The sequence below is a fragment of the Chaetura pelagica genome, unplaced genomic scaffold, assembly GCF_000747805.2.
Source record: "Chaetura pelagica isolate M959 unplaced genomic scaffold, ChaPel_1.0 scaffold109, whole genome shotgun sequence".
In the NCBI taxonomy this organism is placed as follows: Eukaryota; Metazoa; Chordata; class Aves; order Apodiformes; family Apodidae; genus Chaetura; species Chaetura pelagica.
Window position 1 is genome coordinate 8,552,116 of NW_009970725.1, and position 13,201 is coordinate 8,565,316.

At 39.0% G+C, this 13,201-nt stretch overlaps 2 protein-coding genes across 2 annotated transcripts in view; both read right to left on the reverse strand.

The window, feature by feature from the left end:
* LOC104397000 (chromosome unknown open reading frame, human C18orf8) overlaps positions 1 to 3,284 on the reverse strand; it is a 19,134-nt gene extending 15,850 nt beyond the window's left edge. Inside the window, exon 1 of the mRNA XM_010006913.1 lies at positions 3,156 to 3,284. Within this exon, the coding sequence (XP_010005215.1) occupies positions 3,156 to 3,284 (129 nt within the window). The remainder of the gene's footprint in view (positions 1 to 3,155) is intronic.
* Positions 3,285 to 3,642: 358 nt separating this feature from the next.
* On the reverse strand, positions 3,643 to 12,443 carry RIOK3 (RIO kinase 3). Its single transcript, XM_010006838.1, has 12 exons — positions 12,328 to 12,443; positions 11,353 to 11,498; positions 11,119 to 11,223; positions 10,458 to 10,567; positions 9,602 to 9,745; positions 9,141 to 9,268; positions 7,797 to 7,982; positions 7,190 to 7,349; positions 6,085 to 6,165; positions 5,905 to 5,994; positions 5,442 to 5,549; positions 3,643 to 3,972 (listed from the first exon to the last, which is right to left on the reverse strand). The coding sequence occupies exons 1-12, from the start codon at positions 12,393 to 12,395 to the stop codon at positions 3,871 to 3,873; spliced, it is 1,428 nt and encodes a 475-aa protein (XP_010005140.1). The 5' UTR covers positions 12,396 to 12,443; the 3' UTR covers positions 3,643 to 3,870.
* Between the last annotated feature and the right edge of the window lie 758 nt (positions 12,444 to 13,201).

Below are 13,201 nucleotides of genomic sequence, written 5' to 3' on the forward strand. Positions count from 1 at the left end.
CCCCCCCGAGGGGTCCCGGGGAGGCCCCTCCTGTGCCCGGGAATCACAGAGTCCTGGGGGTTGGAAGGGACCTCAAAAAATCACCCAGTCCAACCCCCTGCCAGAGCAGGGTCACCCAGAGCACATCACACAGGAACGTGTCCAGGCGGGTTCTGAATGTCTCCAGCAAAGGAGACTCCACAGCCTCTCTGGGCAGCCTGTCCCAGTGCTCTGTCACTCTCACAGGGAAGAAGTTCTTTCTGATATTCACATGGAACCTCCTATGCTCCAGTTTGCACCCGTTGCCTCTTGTCCTATCACTGGACATTACTCAAAAAAGCCTGGCTCCATCCTCCTGACACTCCCCCTTAATGTATTTGTAAACACTGATCAGGTCGCCCCTCTGTCTCCCTTTCTCCAAGCTCAAGAGACCCAGCTCCTCAGCCTTTCCTCATGTGTGTGAAGGGAGTGTTCCACTCCCTTCATCATCTCTGTGGCTCTGCGCTGGACTCTTCCACGCAGAAGCAGTTCCCTGTCCTTCCTGAGCTGAGGGGCCCAGAAGGGTCCCTGCACTAGCCCTCCAAAAGGAAAGCACCGGCAGGGAGATGGGTCAGGCAGGCGAGAAATAGGTTTGGCCCAACCTTGTATGGAGCCGTCCTAAACAAACACCCCGACAGTTTTCGCTGGGGGAGAAAAGGAAACAGCTGCTTTAGACCTCAGCTCACCTACACCCCGCCTGTCGCCACTGCTTGTGAGTGTGAAGCTGCTGCTCTGGGGCTCCTCGTACAGCAGATCAGAAAGGGCAGTCAGACGCTGAAAGTACTCACTGCAGGAACACTACTGAGAGGTTAAAGTCTGGGCTGCTTCTCAGCATTTATGCTTATTTGTATTTCAGGTTGGACAATAAACTAGCAAATAAACTAGCAGTGGTTCTTTTTGGTTGATGTGCTGGCTGGTGCCTTAATTCACTAGTTGCAACACCTACTGTGTGGTTTAGAAATTGTGTGAGACATCATTAATTATATAATTACTTGCTGGTTTAGAAAGGGAAATAAAAAATAGAGGGGGTGGGGGGGAAAGACTGACATCACCCCAATTTTAAGTCCTCAGCTTAGACCAGAGTGGCACAATGTGGTACAGCAGAAACAGAATTTTAAGTACCAGATACTAACACAATGTAACACAACTGCTTGCTGATTTGTGACCCAGTTAGTCCAACTGCAGCAATTCCACATCAGACTAGAGAAACAAAACCCACAACGAGGAATTACAAAAGCTATTTGTTCTACAGAACCATCCTGTGTGATCAAACAGTTCTACGCCTAACTAGAGAGGGAGCACAAGTATTTCCAGAGCATTTAAGCTACCTTAAAGTTTATAATTTTTTTTACCAAAAAATCCATTGCATGTTATCCACAAATTTTGACCTTGGATTAACTAAACTTAAAAAAATCCTACTGATGTTTAACCTTCTACTACTTCCCTGCAGTACAGCCCGTGCCTTCTACAGTTGCAACAAGAATATTCCAACAGTAGAAACTGAGATACACGGGCACAGGAAAACAACAAGACCAGGATACGAACACACAACTCAAAACTATTGTGATAGTTCTAGAATTGGCCATTAGAAGAGTCACAATGTCAGAAAAGTTAATTAGCCAATGGCTTAATTAACAATGGAAAATACGATTTACTTCTAAGATACTCCATTTGCTTAATAATAATCCTAGAACCTTTATTTCACAGGAGTCCAGGAAAATGCTTGCTTTTTCCTTGTTTTCCTTGCCCAGAGGTGTTACAGTCTCAAACCAAATTCCTGAGCCAATTTTGGTGCTGGAAGTGAAAAGATGGGACCAGTATCTTCACATCATGGACTTGAGGACCACTGCTGCATTTATTTGAGAGTTTTTGGGGGTTTGTACACTATCTTAGAAAGAAACTGAAAATTACAGTAGCACCCGAGGCCTCCATTAAAGCACAATGGTACAAGCAGGCTTCTCTGTTAGAAATTACAGCTCAAAAAAACACTCTCCCCTCACTTGGCCTTATTTCTGCTCTCTCTCTTCCCCTCATTGATGCAAATATCCTTAACAATCACCATTTTTGCTAGTCAAGCTCATCATACGGTATTAGGAACTGCTTTTAGGTGAACATTTCTTACAGAAGAATTAAGCATTGAAATTTGTGATAAGCCTAGAATAGGCGTATGCTTTTCTTTTAACAGGCCTTCTCCTCTGAATGCTTTGAGGAAGATTTGGTTATACTTGACAACAAAAGCTTTCAGTCTTCCTGACAAGCTCAGCTATCTGTAGCACCTCCCCTTCACTATCTAGTCTGTTCCCTCCCACACATCATTATTTTGGGTAACCATTTCACTGAGCAATTAGGAACAGACTTCAGTCTCCCACAAAAGACATAAGGTCCTTCATTTCAACGTGAAGGGGTATATGCAGGATGAAAGACTAATTTAAAGAAAGAAGAGAATCCAAGTACTGAGATGAAATTGGCAAAAACATCAAGGTCGTTCACTGTCTCATGTTGTACCCACCAAAACAGCCCTTCTCTGACAACAAACTAACACCCTAACTCTGCATTAATGCAGCACTGTTGATCAGTAAAGGCCTGCATGATGCAAAGAACCACACGAGAATACCACTGCAAGATCGTAAGTTTTTACTTCACCACCAGTTTTCCAACAGCAACAAATCATTTAAAAAATATCACTTCCACAGCACACTGTGAGAATGTCACGTGTAGCAACACCATATTCTGCCTGATGAAGAGCAGCACCATAAACAGCACTTAAGAGATAAAAAGAAGTCAATCAGAATTTCTTCATTCCAGACCATTCCACTACATCTGTTCATCTTTGCAAGTGTTTTGGAAAGAAACAGTGCTAGGTTTTTAGAACTTGCTAAAATAAAAACTGATATAAAGAATAAAAGCATGAGAAAAGACAAATTTGAGTATTTTTAGTAAGCAACAAGTTTCCCTTAAAAAAATTATGACCAATATTTTGTTTTCATACTCTATAACTATCTTTGGGTTAAGCTTTGATGCTCTACCCAGAATTTCAGTTTAGACAAGATTATTACAGATATTTTTTTTAATTCTTTTTTCTTCCTCTGAGATCTTGATACCACTTGTATATTAAGAGTGATGCTAACTGAACTTACTCTGTTACGCAACCTGAACACCGCTCCCAGGATTTCCTGGCCAAAGAAGTCCTCAGCTGGCTGGATTCCAATCTGTTTCTCTTGTAATAACCAATTGTATTTATAGAGACAGTTATAGCCACATTCCATGTACTTCAAAAAAAAAAAAAGGTCCAAACTTTTGCATATATGAAGACATGGGTTTGTTAAATTAACTTTCGTATGACTGCAGCACATAATTTTACTTCAGTTTGCTCTTGGTGGAAGATGAAAGATTCATTGACATTGTGTCCATACACAATTTTTAATTAGTTTTTCAGGCAGCAATAGGAAAAAAAGAAGGGCTCTCCTAGTATGCTTTCCCACTACATACTTTAGACAATCTCTATTTTTATTTTTTTCATTTTTAAACTAAAACATAAAAGCTCTGAATCATGCAAAATATGACCACCTCAGCTACATTTGTCTAACATAACTGAGTGACTGGTGAAGTTGTCAGAACATCTGAAGAGGTAGTGACAGTCCATTCTCACAGTGCCAGCCTGATGTCTGGGTTAAAAAAAATAAAGCAAAAAACCAACACTGAGGCATCACTGACTGCTCACCATGTTTCCCACTTTGGTATTCCCAGTCAACCACTCTCTCTTGACATTGGCAGTTGACATTTACCACTGCACCAACACAGTTAGAGGCAGTAAATTTGTGTTTCTATTTGTTAGCAGCTATACACTCAGTGCTATTCATCATATATAGGTGGGTCTCCATCGCTTGAAAACACTGACAGTTTCTTTCCATGATTCTGCACGTGATCTTCATTCATCTTCTCCAAAGCTTCAATCTAGAGAGCAAAAAATAAATCCAAGCTGAAATCCTAAAACCACACCAGCACACAAATGTTTTTAAGCACTGCTATAACGTAGCTTTGGATTACTGGTCAGGTATACACAATATTCCTATTTCAACGATTCAGTCACACATAGGGAGCAACACACTTTGCTTCCAGCAATAGCCTGAAACACCTGTTCTCAACAAGTTCATAAAACCAGTAGCACTCCATTATAGTTTCATGCCACATAACTGAAATGCATGAGTTGCAGGGAGGACTGGATGATTCTTAAGAAAACAGCCATCCTTCCCATAACACAGAAGTGTCCCTTTGTCCAAATCTGAACACTCCTACTGTAACTCAGCCAATGTACCAGCATGACAGAAATTCCATGTAATACTAAGATTACAAATCCACTGCAATAATTTTAAATGCTGAAAGCTGAAAACAGTTATACTTAAATGTTTTGTGCTATTAAAGTAACAGAGTACACTAGATTATTTCAGATTGTTATGTTTGGATTACTTTCTCTTGTATTCCAGGAAAGACAGTTTTAGTTACTAGCAACTGAAGTCAAGGTCTGAAGTTAAAAGGATGGGCTGGTCAAATTCACCTCTATGCAAACAGCAATGCAAGTCTTTCCCATAAAACTTCTAAGCAAAGAAGATGACGTAAAGCAACCACAATGTTCACAATGCACCCAGTGAGGGAACTGGGTTTTGCTTGATTAACCGATACAGAAGGATCTTGAACAGTGACATTGTGTTCCCTTTACCTCTTCCTCACTCTGAGGAGCTACCCCAGGAGTGAACTAATTTCATTTCTCCACATATTACATGCTGCATGAGTGTAAACCTACACTGTCATTAGGAATCAAGAAGAATTACCATGCAGCCTTTACTTTAAATAGTGAATATGGATTTTTTTGAAAACTTATTTTTATAAATGTCAGCATGCAAGCCTTGAGGAGCTACAGCTGAAGTTTGAAAATTCAAAGACAAGGCTGACCACAGATTCCGAGACAGTATTTACACTAACATGATCTTAAGCTTGAAAATGCTAAACTTTAAATTTGAGTAAGTTAAAATCTAATAAACAAAAAACAAATCAGTAGAACACAACCTTATTTTTTAAAAAAATCAATTTTCCTTGCACTGCACAACCTTTAACTAAGCTAGCTTTTAATCTAAAACAGATCACTATATTTCCCTTAACACCAAAAGAAGAAATTACAAGCAACATAAAGACTTTTAGACTTGGGAGCAAGGAGATCAGGAAAGGAGATGGAGAAGCCTGTTGATAAGAGTTTTAAAAACCTTTTTTACTATGTTGAAATCATCAAGTTTAAAAAAAGATGCAGAATGATTGCTGAAATTATACTCACACCCACTAATCATACAAACTAAATGCGTAAAGCTAAGGTACTACAGTAGCTACTATAGATAACCAAATCAAAACGTTAGATGTAGAGAAAGCTATACCTCTGCTTGGAAGTCTACTTCGTTATCAGCTGTAATATTTAAACCTGAGACAGCATTGAAGAGTTCACGCTCATTAAGTGCTTCTGTCACACCTCCTTTCTGGAAGAACTAATCAATATAAAAAAACCCACACATTAAACACTTCACTACACAAAACAAAATATTCCTTTTCTTTCCCCAAGTGACAATTATAATATTTAGTCAAACGACATTTTTGCTTGTATTGATTTACAGATAAAAATAACTGAAAGAAGTTTTACATTCCAGTGGTACCATTTTAGTCTTCCACAATATTTCCCTGTTGGAGAACATCAGTATGGACAATATGCAAGAGTAATCTTATAGTTAAGTGGTGGTGATAATTTTTTAGAGTTGTACTGGTTGATTTTTAGTCAGCTCTGAATTGGTTTTGTCTTGGAAAATATTCAGCATAACAGAGGATTGTCAGATTAAGAGGTCCTACCTGTGAAACGTTCCTACAGTCTCTGAACAAAAACTCAAGTCCATGAGGATGGGTTGGCTCCACAGACTGACTAACATCAATAAGCCAGACCTGTAGTCACAAAGAGAGATGGCAATTCACTTTGTATTAACATTTGACATGAGATTAAACTGTTCCTTCCCACATGAAGAATACGCTCACCTTCCCATCATGCCAAAGCATGTTGTATTCACTCAGATCTGCATGGACCAGGTTACAGTCCTTATACAACTGTTGCATCATCTGTAAGGAAGCAAATTAATATATTAATTAAATGTTATATACTCCAAATAAATATTGTTCACATTACTGTAACAAAGCCTTTCCTCAGTCAACCACCCATTTTAAATCATGTTTTTCCAAGTCTTCAGTAATGTTCCATACAGGGAATCACAGTTCTGGCAAACTGCCAGCAAACTACACTTTTGTCACCCACCTTAGCTTTGGTGAGTCAAAAGAATCAGTTTGGTAAACTCATGTCAGCTTTGCCAAACAGTCCAAGTGCATGAGACAAACACATTCTCTAAGTATACCTGTTATTCTCACCCCTGTCACACAGGAAAGAAGTCTCAGAGTTTCAGATAATAACTCCTAACCAGAATGCATATTAACTCAAAATACTGTTCTGTTGTTCTACTGGTCTCAAGATTTGAGACACAGACCATTCCTATTATCAAGCTGCAGGGTTGCTTGCATTTGGTTTTTGGGTTTTTTTGTTTGTTTGTTTTGTTGGGTTTTTTTATGTCTATAAGAAGCTAATAGCGAGTGGACAGTTGGCACACACATTTAAACCAATTACAGCAGATCACAGGAAAGTAAAGTCTCCACCATGCAATGTTCTGATTCATTCTCTGATTTCTAGAGTTGTTAAAAATGGGGGTGGAGAGGGGCTATGCACTGGAGGGTGCTTACACATTGTAAATGAAGTATTCAGTAAGGCCAGAAAGTCTTCAGAGAGCTTTCTAAACCACATACTGCTTCTACATACAGAGGACTAGTTGCTCATAATTTCCCTGCTGTTAAATATGTCATCAAGTTCCAGAAGATTTTCTGCTCAGATTAAGAGTAAATTTCTTATTTTTTAATGCATAATTTCTTATTTATTCTAAGCCACACATTAAACAGAATCAAAATAAGCCTTTGGACTCCGTATCTTGAAAGTGATGCAAGCATCCTGAAAAGTAAATAAATGCTGATTTGTCCTTTAAGTTATTCCCCTAAAAGAAAACACAACGCAGAATTGGAGGAGAAATCAGCATGGTCTTACGTTAAGAATCTGACAGTAGGCCTTTTTCATATCTTCACTACTAAGTGTTACATCCTTTAGTTTAGGAGCTGGGACTTGATCCTGGCCAATGAAAGACATAACCAAGACGTGTTTCTTAAGGATAACAACTTGAGGACAAGGAATTCCTGCATTTTGCATTCTGTGGATTAGAAAATAAATACTGATTATGAAAAACAAAACAAAACCCCTACAATTCTAGTTCCTGCTTGCTCATTTCGAATCTGAGAGAGCTGTGTGAGAGAAACTTGATCCAGAGTTAAATGTCTTTGAAACAGACCAGACTTAAAACTGAGTATTTCACAGTATTTCACTTAGGCAAAGTCAGATCTTAAAGTCGTAAGTGGGCCGAAAAATGCTCACTGGAAACCCTGTTAATTACATCAGCTTGTAAATTCTGCTGCCAAATCACTGCTGACACTGACAATTCACTAAAATGTAAGAAAGAAGACTTACTCAATCTGTGCCACATTGTATATTATTTAGCCTACAAATCAAATCTAAACTTCTACCCAGATATAGTGTAACTTCCTAAAGAGAGTATAGGAAACCAACAGGCACTTGGCAATGACACCTTTTTTTTCTTTACCTTGTTAAGTTATGCATTTCTTTCTCAGCCCACATGCGAATAATCTTCCGTGGGTTCAATTTACTGAAGCGATCTTTAAATCTGTAGTCATCCTTAATGTACTTGTCACGGTTCTTGAATTCATTAAGAGTTGTTTTAAACACTTTGATGGCACATTCTGGAGGTATAACTTTATCTTCAGGTACACTTCCCATGGAAAAAGTCAAATACATAACAAAGTTAACTATTCGCATCTTCAGAACCAAATACATGGCTTTGGGTTTTGGTTGTTTCTTTTTTCCAAAGATCACAAGATAGAGTGATTTTTAATATGAGAGTAAATTATCCTATTTTCTATCAAATCTGGAAGCCAATTCCAGTTACATTTATGCAAGTTTTATAATGAGGCTTATATATGCATGTTTGAGTTTTGGCATTTTGATTATATGTTGCTTAGCAAATAGGCTCCATCTCCTAATTTTATTTAAATGTTGTAGCTACTAACAGCCTTGTTAATGGATTTACTTGTTTCAAGAAATTACAAGTTTACCATTACAATTTCTGCATGAGAATAATAATGGTATCATCATCATCTTTTGCTAAGCACCACAAAGATATTGCCCATTGAATAACAGTTAGCAAATACACTCCTGAATATAATTCAAACAAAGGTCAATTTAAAACAAACTAAAAACTGGCATATTTTCTCCCCACACTCAACTTAGCTCTCTCTCAACATCTCAAAATAGGTTACCCATATTTAGGTTTTATTAGTTCTTTCTTGACTCACTTCAAACTAGTGGTGATTCAATGCACTACTAGCATACTGCAATACTTCCAGCATAGTAGTCTTTAACACTGGATTCTTGCTTGACTTGAAGAGTGGACATCATCCTGACACTATTCTCGAGGTAACCCAAAAGTATCTAACAGCACCTCCACTGAGCTGCAGAAATGGAGCTGATAATACAGCAACCTGCATGGAAAGAATCTTAAGGTAGCCTAGGAGCATCACAACAGCTCTACAGGTTGAGGTAGGGTAGTGGAAAGAATACCTTAAACTCTCAAAACTTCTTTTCTAAAAAATAAAATTAAAAAATACATTAAAAAAAAAGGTGTACATGTTTCTCCATGGAAAGTGACAATTAATTTGTCCCCATTCATTAAATGGTCTCCAAGGACAAAACAGGGTGGTTTTTTTTTTCATTTGAGGATCGGTACCATGTTGCTTCCAGATTTTATTATCAACTGCATATACACGAACACAAACTTTAAATGTTGGGAATGAAAAAATGCAGATGGTTTCTGCTTCTTAAAACATTTCTGGTACTTAAACCTACCATCAGGAACAAACAATATACTTACTTTCCTCCATATGCATGAAAAACAACAGATTCTTTTCCTGTGCTGATGCAGCCTGTGATGGTCTCCAGCATCCCAGCATTGACCATCTTGTACAGAAGCAAACGTGTTTTAGGATCCACTGCTTTCTCCTACGGGCAAGAAATAAATACTCAGGTCATTAAAATAACTCCTAGCTTTACACTGAGTTTAGAGTACTTATATATCATGTGTGTTCAACTAGGCAGAAAGAAAAAAAAGGAAGCTGCTTGCTCTTATTTTGATATTGCTCTCTGAGTATTGCAGCTCAAATAAAGGCAGCGTTTTCCTTGTAGGAGCTCTCCAATACCATCTTCTTCAGTGGTGCTGAAGCAATACTGCTTAACTGTTTTGTTAAAAATGGAATGTCTCAAGGGATTACCAAAACAGTGCTCACCTGTTACCCAAGATAAAAACTACTCAGAAAGATTTTATTAAAAACATACAGCAGTAGAGTGCTCCTTCTTTTCATGGAGTCTTGCACTCCGACGTTCCTCGGAGTACGCATGCTGCTTTAAGGCATTGAAGACTTGATTTGACAGCTTTAAGTCCATCCCAATTCCATCCCCAACTTGGAATTCAGGTGCAAACTACAAGTAACAACAACAGAAATGTAAGCATTGTCAGTAGCAGACACCAAAAGTTTGCTTAAGCAGAAGTTTGCCATTTTGATTTGCAAAAACAAAATAAAGGGTAGATTAGGAGCAATGTGAAACCCACTTTGTGTAATAGTGTCACTATGTTAAAGATGTTGCTCTAAACTCAGAACTTGAGGTTCTGCCCAAACTGATATGAGATTACCTAACATCCTGTAAAAATAGTACTTGCAGCATTTCTTCATTTGCAGAAGTTGTACCAGTTACATTGAAGAAAAGGAAAGGTATGTACTAAGGATAAACAGACCGAAAAGCTGCAAGTCGAACTGACTGCAAATACATTACTGGGCTCATCATGCAAAATTAATAATAATATTTTAAAATTAGGTTATATGATAGTTATGCTTTTTGAAAAGTCTTGGTGTTTTATTTGCCTGTGGACCAAACCTGACAATAGTTTTGTTTTGCCAAAAAAGTTCTGTGAAAGTTCTTAATTCATGGTCATTAGCAAATGTATTAAACAAAAACCCTATACAATTCAAACTGCCAATCTGAGTAACTAATCCAAACACTGCATTGCTCTCATCCAATTGGAATAAACAAATTGGGACTGTGTACAGTAACACAAAGGGACAAGCATTCTCTCTTTGGTTACATTACAGCACTCCAGTTATACACATCTGAGTTTCCCTAAGTTTTCACTTACATTTTCCATGCGAGCAGTGTTTTTTCTTCCACATACCACTTCATCATGTTTAGTAGTAATGTCTTTTCCTTTTCCAATGAAACCCTTTCTTGGTGTAGTGGTAGGCTTATCTGCCAGCAGTGGGAAAATTAAATTAAACTTTTCATCTAAACAAACAAAACTCAGGCTCACAATGCCCACAGGAGAAACATAATTTTTATTTATTAAACAGAATAAAAGGCTTCAGTCATATGATCTTAATGCATTCTTCTCTTATGCTAAACATGACAGCTTCTTTTGCTATGTTATGACTGACTTCTCGGTGGTGTCAGACACACTTTCCGTGTATTAAAGACAGGAACAATCGACACCATGTGCAGATGCCCCTAGCCAACTGTAGATGACAGATATGTCAAACCCACAATACTTCCCATGCACAAGTTCTTTTACCATATTCAGCCACTGAAGCCAGTATACTGGCAGACAGAAGCCTGAAGTTACTCGCCCAACTTCCTGAATAACACCTCTCAATTAGGTGACCTGATTTTACACACAACTGGTATGTCTCCTGACATGGAAAAAAACCAAACCAACAAACAAAAAAAAACCCAAACAAATTTAGCTGTGTCATATTCTTAGATCTATTAACCAAATAAACTGTATCGTTTAAACTACCCCATACCTGCTCTGTAAGGATCATGACGGGTATCCTGCCAATCAACCTCATCCTCTGAGCTGTCACTGTCATAGGGATGCACCTTGCGATAATTTTCAAAGGATATGGAGACTTGAGAAACAAAACAAATAAGCATGCCTGTGATTATCAAGAGATTTGTTACTTCCTCACACCTCTGCCAACTTGAGCAGAGTGCCAAGAAAATCTCCAAAGCAAGAATAAGTCTTCTGACCAGGGTACCTTTGCTATCTCCATTGATCTTCTTCTCCTCACGCCGAAGCTGTGCATCATATTCCCTGTCAAATTCCATCTGCAGCATCTGAGCTAGCATTAGGTCACTCGAAGTGTCAACACTTTCTCCTGTAATAAATGGTCCTTCAGCAACACTATGTAAAAAGAAGACAGAAATTTTAAAAAAAATAAACACAGTAATCTAAATAGAAAAACTGCTTTATACCATTTCATCACTTTCTACAAAGGACCTCATGCACAGCTGCACAGAAACTGAGAAAGCTCAACTCTCTGTCCCCTCCAAGCCAACACTAAATATTAACACAGCCAACTTCTCTTCACCAGTCCTTTACAAATATTAAAACTTTCTACTTGTTTGCCATTCTGTAAGAAGCATTAGACTGTATTTTTACAATGCCCTTCATGAAAAGAGAAAGAAGGCATAGAGATGTTATGTCATGTGTATATCTATTTTTAATTTTTTTAAATAAATATTATTTAAGAAATAATTTGAAAAGAAACCAACAAAACCAACCAGTGTTGCTTTGCTTTGCTTGACAGAAAAGACCACAGGCAAAATTGGTCTTGGCCTATGTTTAGAGCTTTGAAGTATTAGGATGATACAGGTGATACACCTGACAGTTCCTGAAGTAACGTTCTACACACTTAAAAAAGAGCCTCTAAAAGGGAAGAAAAAAAACACTTCTGAAAACTTTACATAGGTCACAGACTGGCTCAAAGCACCAAAAAACATGCAAAGAAAAGTTCAAAAAAGGAGGAAGGGTGACAGAGAAGAAAATCAAATGAAAAGTTTTAACTGCCCAAGCCATCTTCACTGAAAGAGACCTGAAGAAGGAGAGTTAGGAGGTAACAGGCAAAGCATTTCCTGTATCACTACAAATTAAGCACCTTGTAAGAAAACACACACGAGACAGAAGATGGCTTCACAACTATGGAGATCACTAATCCAGGATTTAAACTTACGCAACCACTTCAGGAAAAGCAGCATTTTCTTCTTCCAGCTGTAGCTCTTTCGCCAGCTGTTCACTCATGACATCAGCAAGGGAACATGATATTGATGTTGTGTTAGGGGCTCCCCACGGGCACTGTAAATAAACATTGCATTCAAGTCAGCAAGTAAGGCAGTGACAACACAAGAACAAGGATAATTAGCTATCAGTGGCTTTAAAATAAGCTCATGTAATCTTATAAGGGATCGTCTTCTACACATACTTAGGAATGTATGATTAATTAAAATACAGAAAATACCTCATTGAATAGTTTCATAAACCCAGTAGGCAGAAGTGTGATTGAAAGGATGTTATCTTATTAAGGAGGCTGGGGGGTTCAGTTTGTCAATACCCTCTGAAGACAGAGGCAAAGTCTTCCCAGAAAGTTTGCTTACAAGTAGACACACAGACCTATGTAAAACTCTTGGATTGAGACAGCATTAATGGCTTATGCACAGCTTCCTCCCCCACTTCCAGCGGCGTGGAAGAACAAACATCCCTTCAAAGACGCAGAAGCCGCCCGCAGACAACTTTGCCTGGGGAGGCAGAGGTTCAGGAAGGATGAATCCAACCCAGCTGTGACTCACCGCTGTGATAACCCAGCTCGGACCCAATTCCTGCTCACCAACAGAGCCGGGAGAGCAGCGGCTCCTTTATCAAGGCCCCACAGCAGCTCCCTCCACCAAGCAGATAAATCCCAGGAGCAGCCACCCGCGCCATGTCCTGCCCAGCCCGGCTCACGGGGCCGGGCGCCGTTTGCCGAACAGCCGCGACCCTTGACTTGGCTCCGAGCCCTCCTTCCGACCGCCCGGGGCCGCGGGGGCGGGCAGGGGGCAGGGGCAGCCGCC

Bases quoted from the DNA above. Each gene is read 5' to 3' on its own strand.
- RIOK3 (XM_010006838.1), bottom strand. From the start codon at position 12,395: ATGAGTGAACAGCTGGCGAAAGAGCTACAGCTGGAAGAAGAAAATGCT. The intron at 6,166-7,189 runs GTAAGACCATGC...GCTTCCTTACAG, and splicing joins CCTACTGTCAGATTCTTAAC to ATGATGCAACAGTTGTATAA. The intron at 5,550-5,904 runs GTAGGACCTCTT...TATATTGATTAG, and splicing joins ACTGTAGGAACGTTTCACAG to TTCTTCCAGAAAGGAGGTGT.